Here is a 17713-nt window from a genome sequence, read left to right on the forward strand (position 1 = left end):
CGTCGCTTCAAAATAGCCTATGACATATAAGTCTGACAGTTGACAGCTGCTATTGACAGAAAAATGTCAAATAAATTACAGTATTCACAGACGATTAGAATAGACGAAATGTTACTTTTTTTATTTACTTATCTGTGGAAATCAACCGTATAATATGATTATTTTTTTAACCGTATTTAAGAAAAGAGAAACTCAGTGTTGAGTGTGATCGCGTTCTCCTAGTAGAGAATCGATGCGCTCTGAGCAGTGTCACATTTAATGTTTGTTACGTTTTATGTTTTCGATACTTAATAAATTAATAAATTCTACTTTCTGTTTTAATAACTACAACGGAAAGAGTATGCTTACTCACCCCAACAATGGTAAATCCAAGTTATTTTAAGTAAAAATAAAACAATATAATTAATACAATGTTTATTGAACACCTAGATCTATACCAAATCTCTCAACTTCTAACAATCGCAACATAATCTAATTTATCCAGTTCAGTTTGAAATCTATTACTTAAATAGCTATTCAATATGGACATGGTCTTAAGGACTCCAGGAATTGACGACATTCAAAACAGCACATTTATTGTCTTGGTAAAGGAAGATTTATATTAAAACTAAATGCAAATTTAATGCTATAAGGAATGTTACAAGCAAATTTCGTTAATTTCACATTTATTAATGGAAGAGGTCTATGTCAATTTAGTATGAATTATTCCTTTTTTTAAAAGAATACAAAAAATATATATACATATACGCTTCATTAATATATGTTTGTCTGCAACAGATTAATTCAGTCTGTTTCTTACTATATGTTATTATTTCTATGGCCACTGTAATTTTGTATTTTCTTTTCAAAATAAAAGTAACAAGCGTTATATGACTAGCTTTAGCACGATAGATACACATTTATTATTTGAACTGGATATTTGAGTTATTTCAATATGGATTCATACAAATACTAATGCATAATTTAAGAATTGACACAGAGCACCATACACAAATCAAAGGCGTTTATTACCAAATTTGTTGAGATTCAATTACTCACAAAGTTTCATTATTTTAATAAATCTGTAGTGAAATTTCGGTTAGCAATATAGGTTTGTGTATGGTTTATTTTAGAACCGTAGCTAGATTCTTGACCTTTAAGATAAGTATAGTATAATTAGTTGTTAAAAATAAATCCTAGCTACGGTAATATTATTGTATAACTTATCAATTTTTAAATTCCAGTATGAGGAAAAAAGCCATGTTTTTTTAAATTTAAACTTTTCCCCAGACAGGCTATACAATAGCAACACTTAATTACTAAAACGACATTTAAACATTTATTGTCAACATCATAATTGAATATTTTGTAAGATACAAATAAACATTTGCAAATGACCATTTATAATAATTTAAAAATGTAGCAACAAAATATCACGATCACATCGTCTTTAAGACTAATTTTTCAAATATAAAACATGTATGCAGCTGCAAATAACTAGAATTATTATATAATAAGATTATATGCAAAGATAAGAATTTATAATTATTTAAAATAAGGGATTTATACTAAGAATTAAGAACGTGGCATATTGTATTAAAAAAAAGAAATGTTCATAAGTAATCAATTCTGATCTAGCCAGAATTGATATTTTAATTAATATAATAGTATATTATTGGAATTGTAGTAATGCTTTAAAATTAAATAAATTTCGCATAATATGCTAAATCTTAGATGTCTGAATAAAGCTTTTTATGAAAAAGAAAATAACCTAAATTGAACAAAGTATAAATTACGCACTCATTTTCCAATTCCTTTTATATCTGAATTTCTTTTACTCTAAATCTATGATAACAATAATTTTAAAGACAGTAAGACTCATAGTGTGGACTGGCTTTTTAAATCAATAAAACCGCGGACATATTGTTCGCTCAAGGTCAACAGAGTTATGCAGGCTATTATTAAAGCGCAAACCAATTTAACGTAGTCATATTGTATACGATAGTATTAAATTGCGTGAATAAGAATTTAATAATTGTTTAGTAACAACAGTGTAATAAACATTAAAATTAAAATTTCGCTAAATCTAATATATATATAATTTCTTAAACTAAAATTTAAAAAAAAATTGAGCTAGAAAAGTATACTAAAACTGTGTCAGCAATATGAATTTTCATTTCTTAAAACTTGATATAGAACATATAAATATTAAATAAGGCACAACAATAAAATAATTTAACACGTTAATACATTTACCAAAATAAATTATAATTACAAATAAATAAATAATATAGATAATAATAGTGATGAATTTATTTTCATAGACAACAAAATCGTATCCTCTTTTGTGACGTTTCGGAAAATTTTATCGTTCAGGAACTAAAACACGCGAAATGATAGTGTGTTGTTAAATACCAACTCTATGGCCACTATGTTCGTATCAGGTTGTTTTGGTAACTGTCGGTAGTAACGTAATATAGGTTTAAAACCCTTTTATATAAAATAAAAAGAACTAGCATTTATTATGCTTAGTTAGCCGAAATTCAGATGTTACATAATTTAAAAATAGAACTTGAAATTTGACATTGACACAACATTACTAAGACTACATTTCATTCCATTTATTAAATTTTTGGGATATATGGAAAAACGAGACTTAACGCTGTGTGTGTGTGTGTGTTTGTGACATACGACAATCACAAGTCCTGTTTCGTACCCGAAGTGATACCAGTATTCAGTATGATCAGTTAGCAAAGTTAGATTAGTCAGTGATACCATGGTCTTATATTACCAAGTTCTTCAAATATTCATAGTATTGTTGTAGTATACATGTCAAACATCACTTTACCCCATTTACACATAGGTTTTACATTTTTTGTAACATAAATTATTTAAATAAGCGAAATAAATAGTTCATTAAAATTGGGTCGAAATTAAATGCACTGTAAACTTATCAAAACTTGTTTGTGTAAATTTATTTAATGCCTAGGTAGTTCTCGGCTAGACCTAGATAATAGATGGTTTGCGCAATTCCAAAGAGCGGGGCTATGACAATCATACGACACGCCCCACCTTTAAAGAAGGCTGTTGGTCCTTCATATTTTAATGTTTTTCTGAAAATTAATAACACAATCTTAGAAAAAAAGTCTGCAGTGACGAATGAAAACAGCGTCAAGCTTATGCGAACTAATATAATTTATTTTTTTACATAAATTAAGGGTCAATATAATTCAAATTCGTGTTCTCAACACAAAAAAAAATTGCAATGGTACCAATAATAACATAAATGAACTAGGATATAATTCTCAGTATTTTGCTATCCTTAATCTCAAATAATTCAATTTAAACACACGAGAGATAATATTTTAAATAGTAATTTAGGTAAGGCGATTAAACCTATTAAATATGGTGGTAAGTCAGTGTGGTGTTTTGATACATATATTCACATTCTTAACGAAATTAGCGAATATTGAGTATAATATACTCACGTGATACAATCTAAGATGGAGGTGTACTGTCTTTCGCCACTCCCCTTTGTCAGAGTCTGCATTCGAGTCTTTATAACGTCGAAGGGATTAACAGCGAGCGCGGCCGTTGACCCCGCTGCACAACCCGATCCGAAGGACCACCTAAAATATTTAGTTATTTATTCACACTTTGTTACATTAACACCAAAACAAATAACTTGATACATAAAAATTATAAAAGATGCAACCGGTTGCCTTATCGCTAACAAACGTTCTCTTCCAGGCAACCCTAGTGCATAAGCAAATCTTATATCCTTATCTAATTTTAGAACCTTAAACTGAAATTAGATTTGTTTTAAATAAATTGTTTATTTAATACATACATTTTATTCCAATTTATAGAGGCACAAGGTTAGTATGCTGTCTATGCGCGAATATGAACATAACAACTAAGATATTGTTACTAACCCATTACAACTACATATTTAAAAAATTGCTATGTTTTGTTAAAAATTGTTTGCAGTTAATGGTATTGTTTTAATTAATCACAACCAAACATAGTGAAAGACAGCAGTTGCGAAAAACAGACATTATTCATAAATTAATAAAATATATAAAAGAATTTAAATCATATTTAATTATAACTTTATTAGCTTTATTACACTTCTAAATCGCATTTATGAAATTAAAGACTCATGATTACTTCTATATAATCTGTGGACAAAATACGGTAAAATTTTTCCATGCACTATAAGCATGACACTGCACTATTATCAAAAAAAACCATGAAATAAATTATATACTTGTAAGAATAATTTAATATTACAGTTTGGCGTATAACGATGATGAAGGGACCACTATAATTCCTTGGTTACATCCGGAAGTCGTTACAGGCAATGGATGAGATAAAGATATGTACATGTGTATAGTTTATATTAATTTATTATTTTGCACAAACATTTGCACACATAGTTATTCACTGGTACATAAAAAATAACTTAGAATATCACTTTGAAACTGACCTATAAATTTAAATCCGAAACGTATACCCTTACCTACCCAAATAGCTGATATCTATTAATGGAACAGGTCTCCATAGTTGCGGACCATCTGCGTGAATGTAAACGAAAGATAAGAAATGTTTGTAAAAGAAGTAATTATTTGTGTCTTTTGCGGCTGACTTCGGTCGCAATGTCTGCATGGGATTTCTAGGAATTTGTTACAAATTATTCATTAAAAACAGGCGTAACATCAAAAATTGCTAGCCATATCGGTTTTGAACTGAAGTAAGCTTTAAATTCTTATTTTTTTTAATAGCTAAATTGTACTAATAAACGAAAACCACTAAATGGTATTTTCGGCGGCTAGTTTTCTATATCTACCGGACCCGACAGAGGTTGTCCTGCTTGATATTTCAAGCGATTAGGATATTAAACAAAGTATGCAAATACCGACTGCATCGCCATCTGACGGGCTGAATTGAGAATATAACCCATCCAGGGTTTCACCCAAACGCATACAAAAACATCATTAAAATCGGTATAGCCGTTTAAGACGGGCTCAGTGACATACACACGTACAGTAGAATTATATATTTATGTAAAATCTTTTAAGTTAGATCAAACTGCACACGGTGTGCAAATTGATTGAAATCGGTGAATCGTAACGCATAATTTATATATATATTAAGATAACGCTGATCCAAGATATGATAAAGCATAGAATATATTTCGACTTCTGAAATCCTCTCACTGATAACGTAATGGCCAAATAAAAGTTGCAGGTAATTTTACTACGAGTCGGGAATTATATTTTTGATTATTAAGTTCTCACCCTCTCATATACTTAGTTATTTACTAAACAGACACTGAAACTTATCACATAAATACACATTGTACAGGCACTGTTATAGAACAATAATCAATATAAAGAAAATCAGAAATCTTCATACATTGTTAAATTTTAAATTGGTGATAGTGTTATAGTGTCTAGAGAACATTATGATTTCGAGTCGAAGAAATATATTCTAAGAATTTGTGCAATTTTTTTTGCAGCAAATGTATCTGGTCCTTTTCTCAGTCGACTATCATATGTCAAGATAAACGTCTAAAATTACCTAGGTCTGAGGTGACGCGACGAATTCATTTCATAATTTAAAACATTTCTAAAGTAAAATAAACGTGTTTATAAATAAATAAATACGATTCCTACAACTTTTTACTAAAACTTTTTTTTATATAGAACAGGGTGCAAACGGGCAGGAGGCTCGCCTTATGTTAAGTGATATCGCCGGCCAGTCACTCAATGCCAGAGGGCTCGCGAGTGCGTTGTCGGCCTTTCAAGAATTATTACGCTCTTTTCTTGAAGGAACTAAGTCGAATTGGTTCGGAAATACTTCAGTGGGCAGCTGGTTCCACAAAGTGGTGGTGCACGGCAAAAACTGCCTTGTAAAAGGCTCAGTTGTGAAAGGGCGGACGTCGATGTGATACTTACCAGAATGGTGGCGATGCCTGACCCGGCTCTTTGGGCCCAAGATCGTTGAGCGTCGCAAATAATGGGAAATAGACAATACTGAATGACACGTCTCTCGCCGCAGTTGCCGTGATACCCTTGTAAAGGCCAAAAATACCGCGCTCCTTGATCAGCTTACGAGTCAATTGCATAGCTGTGACTCGTTCAAATTTGCGGCCCTCTGAAAATCCCGTTATTAATAATAACATTAAGATTATTATCGTAGAGGGTTGAAAATTTAGGGTTGTATGTATTTTTAATGATGTATCATAAAAAAATTTAAAAATAATCTAAAAATTTAAAAATCTAATTTAGGGATGGACTACCCTTAACATTTAGGGGGATGAAAAATAGATGTTGTCCGATTCTCAGACATACTCAATATTCACACAAAATTTCATGAGAATCGTTTTGGAGGAGTTTAAACTATAAACACTACGACACAAGAATTTTATATATTAAATATATATTTCTCGCTTTATGAAATTCTATATACGTTACGTTTAATACATTAAAACCAAATAGTCATGATAATATGTCATGCTAAAATCTGTTCTGAAACTGTTCTGTTCGGCCAACAAGTAAAGAATTTACAATTGGATCACTTTTTTTTAGAAACACATATTACAAAGTGCTGATCTCGCGTCTAAACCAAGCGTAAATAGCATAAACGCATACCCGCTTTAGCTTGCGCGGCGAGTCTGCCAGCGTCCTGCATCTGAATCTTCAACAGCTCCATAGGTGTTGTGATGACAATTTGGCAAGCGCCTGCGCTGCCACCGGCGATCATTTGACGAAATACTGGCAGTGATCTGGAAAGATTATTAAAAAAGCCATTTAAAACAAAGAAGAATGAGGGCCTGTTTCACAATGTCCGGATAAGCTATTTGTAACTTATTGGTATGATAAATAGTATTTTTGCGTTTCACGACTGTCAGATAGCGCTATACGTCATGAAATTCGAAGTATCTTATTTGGAACTTTTATCTTTCGAATAATTTATGTGTTGCATAGCTATTTGACACTTTATCCATACATTGTGAAACAGGCCCTAAGTATAATATCAGAGTATAAATTTGCGCTATGTATAAATGTATGTCAAAAACATATCATGACAATGCGATTTATAGTGCGCGCCAAGTCTCGTCACTGATTTCCCGAGGTCCTGAGAAAGGCTTAGCAGGTCCATATGCCAGTACAATAATGATGCAATAGTGAATATTATATAAGAGTGTAAAATTATATATTATATTACGCAGTTTTGAAAACCTACTCGTTTTAGTTCGCGATAACTTAAAAAGTTTAAATGACCTACAATTTTGTTTCATTACACTATTATCTCTAAAATATTTAAACAGGTTATTTCATTGTGTATGATCTTCAGGCACACGCGACGCAATCGTAGATTAATTCCCAAGTAATATCTTTAAACATTAAGAAAATAAAGTCTCCGTAATTGATTTGAAATCAAAAAATTTCAACACCTTTACTTTAACGTTTGCCCTAACATGTGACCGGAGAGTATATAAAACACTAGTCACATATACTTAGTCTTATATATGTCGCAGTAAAGTAGTTAAATCAGAAAGTTAATTGAATCTCTAGGTAGATAATTAAATATCAATATTCAATCAAGTCGCTAGCATTTACATTAACTCTCTGATTTCACTACTTTACTCCGACATATATATCGACAATAGGAGAATCGATAAACCGTGTGAACTTAACAATTAATCTACGCATATATGTACGCTTAAGATAGAACAAAATATTTTCCGTCTAATTCTACGCTAGACGACACATTTAAATTATCAAGTCATTCTTACACAATAATATTTTATGGCATTATAGCTCGTGTAACAGATATGCAGTGATTTATTTAAGTCACTCTTATCAAATTATATTGTTACTGTAGATTATCACAGATAGGGCGTCCTAGACATTAGCTTTTTATAAACACAATAAAACCGAAACTGCCTACAAAAGTTGAAATAAAACATTCAAAAATAATATTATAACCAGCAGACGACCCAATTCATGATTCGTAATATCGCGACAGTTATAAATAACTCTCCCTCGGCGTTCATATTAGACGAGTACAAAGTATTATATGATACTCACTTCTATACAGTTTTAACAGGTGCTACAATAAAGTGTTGTTTGAAATCTTGTATTAACATTATTAGACGACGAATCACAACTACTCGTAGCATTACTTATATGATAACGATATTAAAGATCAACCGTAGAAAAATAGCCTGCCACCATTGTAGCGCTGCGTTTTCTATTTTTTTTTGTCGACACTTGAAAAACTTTTCTTCAAGTATCAAATCAAATCAAAATATCTTTATTCATATAGGTAAACATGTACATATCGGCGCAAATTTATATATTGTTACGAAAAATATTAATAATGTTTGGGATTCATATTTTATGATAGTCTGTAGTAATTTTATATTCTTTATTATTTATGTTACAGCAATGGCGTGTTAGTGTCAGCTGCCAATGTCATTATCATTTAATGACATCGAAGTCAAATCTCTTTAAAACCGTTAATATGACTAGTTCATTTAACTTGTCAATGTTGCTAGATCTTATAATTAATCACTATTCAATGATCGATAATAATTCTGACTCCATAGTCATAATTATTATTATGGAAAGTTATTTATCATAATTTTAAATATTGGAGACTAGATAACAATAAATATTAAAGTAATCTTTGACACTCGTTCTTATGACTCTGTTTGACTCTGTTGTCTATTCGGGTTCGGTCGTGGAACGAGTACCCGAAATGTTACGAAGCTTGTTTATTACAAATTCTGGTTGTTATAAATACAGGAACTGATTGGTGCGAGCCTCAGTTCGAGCGGTCGAACCAAGCAGAAGCCTTTAAAGTGTAGACTCTAATGTCGAAATTAAATGGCAGATGCCAACAAACTAATCTATGACACCAGTATTACTGACGTCATTACCTTCAATAATTTAATGACAGCTTTAATTAATCTGGATTCGTTATTTACAGGCCCTTCGCGCCGACAGCAGCGGCGGGATCACACATCTCCAAGAGACTTCGGGAGAGCTGATCTATACGTAAGTGACGTGTAGAGTTTCGGTACTCGATTGACGTGCCGAAATGGCGCAACTACACTTCGGACCAAGCGAGCCGTTACGCAGAGTATGCTACAATGGCACGGACGTTTTTTTAAGAGGATTCGACCATATGCTACCGACGCCGACGCCGAGGTAATGGTTGCGGTGATCACAGGTATTTACCCTGAGTTTTTTCGATCTGAGTAACTGAGAATTACCACCGATTCACTAAATAAATTCTTATCAGTTCTTATAATATTTCGTAGGCGTAAAATCGAAAGTAGAGTAAATATAATGATATAACAAAGATCCCGTGTTATGGTATCTTCAAAATATCAATTCGTTCGTTTCACTTTCTTAAACCGGGTCGTTTGTCGTTGTCGTGTTACCGGGACTGCAAAGTGAGAAATTCGTCTAAGCATAACGTTATTTCGTCATAATTCAGTAACAACAATACCGGTTTTCATGGCACAGTTTATTAAATGAGATTTCTGCCGTTGTGTGGGTCATCTAGAGTAAAATTGCTACTACCGTCAAAATGACGAATGTAACTCGCTAAATTAAACTATTAAGTATTGTTCATTTATTAAACTTACTACAACAAAATATGTAATTAATTGTTCAAAGAAAGGTATAAGACTTTTTAAAACTATTAAAATTGTCAATTAATTCGAGAAAGTCATAATAAGATATGAATTTTATGAATCGAGAAAAAGAACGGGACGGACCAACTTTGCGTTGATTTTTGCGTGTTGAATTCAAGTGCGGTTAGAGATATTAGCGGACCAAATTTAGAGATTAGGCAGAGCCCGATATTACAGATGCTTAGATATAGCATCTGGCTTTCACGGAATTCCCTAATCAGATGACACTATTAAAAAAAAACAGCTTTTGTGTTTTAATATTTACGGTAAATTTATGTGTTTTTACTTTTCGTCATCGCTGAAAGTGAAAAGAGCATTTTATATCGGTCATTATAAACATTCGCTAGTATTTTGCACATATGGCAAAGTAAGATCTAAATCAAAGTTGTAAATATAAATTTGAACATTCAAATATTTGGAGACGTTAACAGCTCGCAAAAAAAAAAAATTAAATTTGATTTGAGTGGTTAAGTTACTAATTCTTTTTGGGAAAAGGGATACTCTTCTTTAATATAAAATCCTAGAGGCTCTTGTATCTGTCTTTTAATAAATTTGGGAAATGTATTAAATAGGAGCTGTGTAAAAAGGCTTACTATAAAGTTAGCGATTATCTAGTTGATAAAAGGGACTAGGACTAGTGCTGGGCAAGCTACTTCTAATTAATTTGCTATGAGCGTTGTAGTATTGTTTGATGACTTATTTTTTTTTTAAAATTACCAAGAATTTTTTACGTCGGCTTTTTCTCTCGGCCTACACCCTGTCTTCTTTGCCAATGAGTAGGGATGCCTACAAGTTCGAATTTAATGACGTGGAAAAAGTGATACCTTGACGATCTTATGTTCCAAAATAAACGTATTTTATTTTAATTTTATTCATAGTTGTCATGACAAATATCAACTTTGTATGAATACTCAATCCAAAACGCTTTCTCTTCAACTCAGTTACATTCTACACATCAAAATGCAGTGATTTTTGTCTACCGTACGTTGCGTATTCGTTCTACCCACTTTTCGTTGTTATTCTATTTTGCTGGGTTTGGCCCATTACTAAAAACTTAAGTGTGCATTTTATATCAACCATCATAAGCGAAACATTCCATACGTTACAGATATGAGTAATTAAGATTTGAATTTAAGTTGTAAATGTAACTGTAAAAGTAATTGTAAAATTAAACCTTCTAATATTTTTGACGAACATCAGGTGCATGAATGTAATTTGATGTGAATAACTAATGTGATAATAGTGTGATGACAAAAAAAATATATCAAGTATTTTGTGATACCATTTTACTGTGGGTTTTAATTTTTAATATTTCTTTTTTTAAAGAGAACGGGTATCGGTATATTCTGTCATTAGACTGCTTTTGAGAAGAACTGCTTTATAATTCTTAGTCTAGATGTCAGCAGGCCGAGGCGGTTTACATGTTGTGGTTGGTTGAGTAACCAATTGGAGCAATTCTTTGAACGCCATGAGTTTATACTTCAGTCGAATTGACCGTATCGGCGGAAGATTTGTCGGAGAGTTTTATGTGAGGAGGCCTCGACCTCTTCTACTGACGTTTTTGGATCTAGGTAATTGCATTGAATTACTGAATAACTAATCTAATTAAAGGTAATAATTATTTTATGTATATGCATTGACATGTTTATGAAAAAATAAAAATGTGTTTTACCTATCCAATATCCTTCCTAAAACGCTGGCTGGCCACCATGCGTATCCTTGATCCTGGTCTTGTTGGCTGAACCCAGGATGGGTGATGCCTTGTGTGGGCTAGATCTCTAAATGAGTGATGCCTTGTGTGTGGGCTAGATCTCTAAATGAGTGATGCCTTGTGTGTGGGCTAGATCTCGTAATGAGTGATGCCTTGTGTGTGGGCTAGATCTCGTAATGAGTGATGCCTTGTGTGTGGGCTAGATCTCTAAATGAGTGATGCCTTGTGTGTGGGCTAGATCTCGTAATGAGTGATGCCTTTTGTTTTCCTATCCAATATCCTTCCTAAAACGCTGGCTGGCCACCATGCGTATCCTTGATCCTGGTCTTGATGGCTGAACCCAGGATGGGTGATGCCTTGTGTGGGCTAGATCTCGTCATGAGTGATGCCTTGTTTAAAGTTGTTGCAATGTAAAGCAGCGCAAGGGACGCGCTGGAGTCAGTATGGCCGTATCGGCGCAAATTTATATATTGTTACGAAAAATATTAATAATGTTTGGGATTCATATTTTATGATAGTCTGTAGTAATTTTATATTCTTTATTATTTATGTTACAGCAATGGCGTGTTAGTGTCAGCTGCCAATGTCATTATCATTTAATGACATCGAAGTCAAATCTCTTTAAAACCGTTAATATGACTAGTTCATTTAACTTGTCAATGTTGCTAGATCTTATAATTAATCACTATTCAATGATCGATAATAATTCTGACTCCATAGTCATAATTATTATTATGGAAAGTTATTTATCATAATTTTAAATATTGGAGACTAGATAACAATAAATATTAAAGTAATCTTTGACACTCGTTCTTATGACTCTGTTTGACTCTGTTGTCTATTCGGGTTCGGTCGTGGAACGAGTACCCGAAATGTTACGAAGCTTGTTTATTACAAATTCTGGTTGTTATAAATACAGGAACTGATTGGTGCGAGCCTCAGTTCGATTGAGCGGTCGAACCAAGCAGAAGCCTTTAAAGTGTAGACTCTAATGTCGAAATTAAATGGCAGATGCCAACAAACTAATCTATGACACCAGTATTACTGACGTCATTACCTTCAATAATTTAATGACAGCTTTAATTAATCTGGATTCGTTATTTACAGGCGCTTCGCGCCGACATACACTTAGGAACGTCATGACAAAATATATCGACAAAAAAGTGTGAATTTTCTCATAAATGAGGCAGACACCGAGGCCACTGATATTCCGAAAGCGAACTTTTTGAATTGTTTCAATGTTATTTATTTAATTTTATTAGTTTTTCACGAGCCAATGATTAAGTATTTTTCTTTACAGATTTATACCCCTGTAGATGAGAACTGTAGCTAAAAACGCAGCAACGTACGACCTTAATTAATTGTGAACATTTTTCGTATTGATCTCAACTTTATTATACTTAAAAACCATATACTTAAATACCCGCCAGCTCCCTAGATATCGTAAGTGCCGTGTACAATATTACTTCCATGTAGAGAACGGTTACCATGGCAACAACGGTATTATCTATAATCGACGTTATAGAATAAAGCCTTCAAATAGATTTATTGAAAACAACTGAGCTTTATAAAACACGGGATAGCTTAGATTTTTTTATTAAAAGCGGCAGATGTGACGCAAGAAGTTGTTAAAAAATGTAATCAATAATACTGTGGCCTGGCATTGCTCCATTAAAATGTTTAGAGCTAGGCATAAAAACGAGCGCTGGCAAAATTTTCTGAACCCATACAGCCAACCTGTATTATTACTTGATTTAATAATTACTTGCAATTAATACAATCATTAGTAGATATATTGATGAGAGTAGTATTCGCCTAGTGTCTTCAGTTTGCAATTCGCTTCCTTGAGGTCGTAGGTTTGTTTCCTGGCTGTGCACCAAACGACATTCTATAGTCCCGTATTTAACACTCGCTCGTTCGGTAAAGTACAACCGGCATGATTAAAAAAAGCGGCGAGTGTCGGGCATAGAAGGCTGATTTGATATTAAAACTCATGAAGCAAGAAATCTAAATCCTAGACTAAAAAGGTTGTAGCTCGCCACTGACGTTGACAACTTAAGGTTTTGATAGGTAACAAATGTAGGTAAATCTTGGTATAATAAAAGGTTTATCACTTATCTACTTGACCTTGAATGTACTACTTATCTACCAGAGATCAGGTATTTGTTACTATGTAAAAATTATATTAGTTTTTCATACTACACTTACTTACAACTTACTATACTTGATGTAAATATAGTAAAAAGAGACAGAAACATAAATTCATAAGGTTTAACGTGGGAGAAAATGAGATAGGGAGCATTATACAGTCTCTTTTTACTATTGCTTTTTTATTTTGCCGAATTTCAAATATTTCTTATTTTAGTTTTTGCCAAATTAAACATTGATATTAAACTTATGAATTAAAATTAATCATTAAAATATACTGTTTTTAAAGAAAAGTTTAATACATTTACATAGGATTAACTATAAAACCTTTTTGAAGAACGTGTGAATTACACACATGTTTTTTTTTAAATTAATCAATTTCATTTAAACTCTTTTATTTCAATATTGTGTTTATTATCTGTGTGCTTTAATAAGTCTTTATCAAAATTGACTGCTTAAGGGTATATAAGGTGGACGTTTTGGAATCTTTCGACACATACAAAATTAATTGTAATTTCAAATAGGTTTTGCTTGTTAGGATTAATTATTTAGAAAAAGCCCTATGGGGCCGTTCAAGTATTACGTAAGCACTATAGGGTTGGGTTTTTGTATTTCTTATTTGGAGATTACGTCAACAGTAATTATTTAGTTTTTTATATATATTACCCTCACATTGTCTATGCTTGAAAAAGAAATGCATTTTTGACGATTAATACGTTGTACATTATTTTTATTTCTTACAATTATTTTCTAACCCCTCCTACAAGCAGTTCAATAGAGAGACTCATGAATAGAGAGAATCAATACTTAAAATTATAGGTTAGAGGATTATTTAGAATGGTATTTTTGTACGTAGCACGGACTTTTTATGTTTTCATGGCTAGCTAAATTTTCAGAGCATATAACGTAATGGAGACTTACCCATCCGGCAGTGTAAGGTAGAAACGGAACATGTCATTGGCAGCGAGCTTTATGGCCTTTTCCGGCGTGATGAGGATGATGTTAACAGCTGATCCCCTGTACATGCCGAAGTAACCCTCCGCCGCATATGTCTTGCGGAAACAATCCAGCCTGTGATAATGTTCTCAATTAAAACTGTTTACCGCGTCGTGTTTATCTACGTTCCAATTAAGAAATACGAAGGAATGAATAATTTTAAGAAGCGTTGGCCGTATATGTCGGCAGTGGTTCAGCGAGTCTTAATTAACTAGGAAGAAGGATTTGCTTATGAAAAAGTATTGCACGAAAAAACGTTTATGCTTCTGTAGGTATGGTTCGTGCAATATTTATTTTGCCATATCATCGTTGGTCAAAAACAATATAACAGAAGATGTCATGTCAATCAAGGGGAAATAATTTATGCCTGATCATCAGGTTTTGAAACATAAAAACAAATAACTGTTGCAAATGAAATTGGATTTTACATTTATCAGGAATTGTCTAGAATATGAATGATTATTTTACAGCGCGTGACGTATCTTCTAGCTTTATAATCACAAAATACCAGAACATATTTGGTCTCTTTTAAGCATAATAGATTAATGATTAACCCTTAATGTAAATATAAGATTTTTGTACTAAATAATTCAATACGCAATACTCACATGTTCTTATATTGTTTCTCTCCATTTGGTCCGACAGTTTGATTTTGCAATCGCGTCTTCACAAGATCCAAGGGGAACACTACGGAAACCCCAATGATTCCCGCAATGCCACCGTTTATAATCTTTGGTACTGGACTGAAAAGTTGTAGCATACAAAATGCTGTTCATTCATATACAAGATTCAAAATACGTTTCATAAGCTAATTTTATGATTATATTAGTCTGACTTAAATATGACTATATGACGATAATCAGTAATTATCATTCACACTCATTTAAAAAATGTATTTCTCTATGCATGACGAATATGCTACCATTACACCCTAATACCTAATTTGTTTTAAAATTATGACTTATTATATACAGGGCGTCCCACGGCGATGCCACACGGAGGGAAAGTACCTTAAATATTAATGATAGGATATTTTACTGAAAGAAGACATCGTTTAATTTTTAATAATAAGTAGAACTGCATTCACAGATTTTTTCAATTTAATTTTAATTTAAAAATTTCTCTGAACAAAATTTTACTTAAATAAAATGTAAAATTTTATGTTTTTAGTTTTATTTAATATGCTAGGTTATTAAGGGAAAAAATAATGCTTATGAGTAACCCTTTCAAACGCTATTATAAAATACATGTAATTTTACAGTCACATTTGGCGGGTTCGATTCCCGGTTGAGGCGATTTTAAAAAAGTCTGTGAATGCAGTTCTCCTTATTATTAAAAATTAAACGATGCCTTCTTTCAGTAAAATATCGTATCATTAATATTTAAGGTACTTTCCCTCCGTGTGGCATCGCCGTGGGACGCCCTGTATACTAAGTACCTATCACAGCGATATATGATATTATGACATTTCTCATAATACTAATACTCATTTCATTCATGAATGTGTGGTCTTACATGAATGAAAAATTTTAGTAAGATATAGTGTAAATGTCTAACATTTCTTAAGACAGCTAATGTGGCTTAGATCTTGATAGAGGAGCTACAAGATGTCAAGATGACTTAAAGTTAAATATAAAAATAGCAGTCAAAATAAGCATCATTTTAAAATTAGCATTTCCACATACATCAATTATAATGAATAGAATGACCTTCTCAATTAAAATAATTTATTCCAGTTCTCATTGTTAGCAATATGAGAAATGAATTGACAACATACTCATCATAAGTATAATATTTTCTATTAATAAAGAAGTTTAATGAGTAAGAAGTGGCTTAGAATATTCTTGCTATTGAAACAGTAATGGGAATAGTCCTATAGAAAATAGATTTTTTTTTAACATTTATCAAAGTTAAATTGGTTTTATAGAAATTAACATGCCTTACAAATCTTGATATTCATTTTGAATATAAACCTTTGGTAATTTATATATGTAATATTTAAGAAACTTCAAACGTGTCTTCAGACAAAATTGAGTTAAGAATATTTTATATTGGGTTAAATTATATACAGCAAAACATTTTAATAATACTTTACCCTATTTTATCTATTAATCATTACTTTACATGTGATAGATGCTTTGAATTTTCTAAGGCAATTGATATTCTTATATAAAATTGTCAATTAATGACAGTTAGGTTGTATTTACTGTTAAAGTTTTGTAACTTACTTGAATTGTGCTGGTGGTGGAGGCTGTGCTGGTTTACTCATAGCTGCTTATTTTTTTTCCTAAACAAAAATAAATTATATAGATTACATTAGCTATTGGAAAATATATTCACATAAATTTGACAGTAGGTACTTTATTTATACTTTAATACAGTAATAAAATTTCTAAGGAGAACTAATTTATATTTATTTGTATTGGTATATTTCATATTTTCAGTTGTATTCAATATTTAAAGGTCGATAAAATCAATGTATATATACATAATATTTTGAAGGAATTAAAATTAGACATTTATAAAGCTACATATTACGGTTTAATTACCTGACAAAATTAATTATTAAAATTAAGTATTTTGTATAATATTACTTAACAATAAATATAGTGAATAAGAATTGTTTTAGACATTAATGTTTCAATAATTTTACGTAATTTTTCAGAATCAATAAAAACTACCGCTCAGAAGTTAGTGGTTCCGAATTGATTCTTGAACACCGACTTAATTTAGAAATACCAGAGCCCTTAATCCTTGCTATTGCATTGCTAAGAAAATTGGAATTTAGAACAAAATTTTCAAGTGATTAGTGATTTTACACGAGTCGAGAATAGCCGGAAGATTTTTGATTTTGAATTTAATAAAATTGATTGATGGCAATTGTCAATGAACCACAGACTACAACCAACTACTAATCAAATAATCTTTCAACTTCCATGTCACATTGATTTCGACGATAATTGTTTTTACGTCTATTATTATATATTATTATCTCTTATTTTCTTTTCTTTAATAATATAATATGGAAAATAAAAGCCACAGAAAATAAACAAACTTGTTTGGGCTTAAGCTTGTTTATACACATATAAATATGTGAGTGGCATAATGAATGTATAATATTATGGTATCTGAAGGAAAGCACGTTGTGGCAGCATAGAAAAATA

The 17713-nt window shown here is 31.7% G+C and overlaps 1 protein-coding gene across 1 annotated transcript; it reads right to left on the reverse strand.

Moving 5' to 3' along the window:
• Positions 1–401: 401 nt before the first annotated feature.
• LOC110997322 (mitochondrial glutamate carrier 1) lies at positions 402–17437 on the reverse strand. Its single transcript, XM_045631034.1, has 8 exons — positions 17230–17437; positions 16778–16834; positions 15158–15292; positions 14475–14624; positions 6636–6769; positions 5940–6138; positions 3468–3608; positions 402–3092 (listed from the first exon to the last, which is right to left on the reverse strand). Exons 2-8 carry the CDS (start codon positions 16816–16818, stop codon positions 2954–2956), a joined length of 939 nt encoding a protein of 312 aa, XP_045486990.1. The 5' UTR covers positions 16819–16834; positions 17230–17437; the 3' UTR covers positions 402–2953.
• Positions 17438–17713: the final 276 nt, after the last annotated feature.

Source organism: Pieris rapae, chromosome 14 (genome assembly GCF_905147795.1).
Source record: "Pieris rapae chromosome 14, ilPieRapa1.1, whole genome shotgun sequence".
Lineage (NCBI taxonomy): Eukaryota > Metazoa > Arthropoda > Insecta > Lepidoptera > Pieridae > Pieris > Pieris rapae.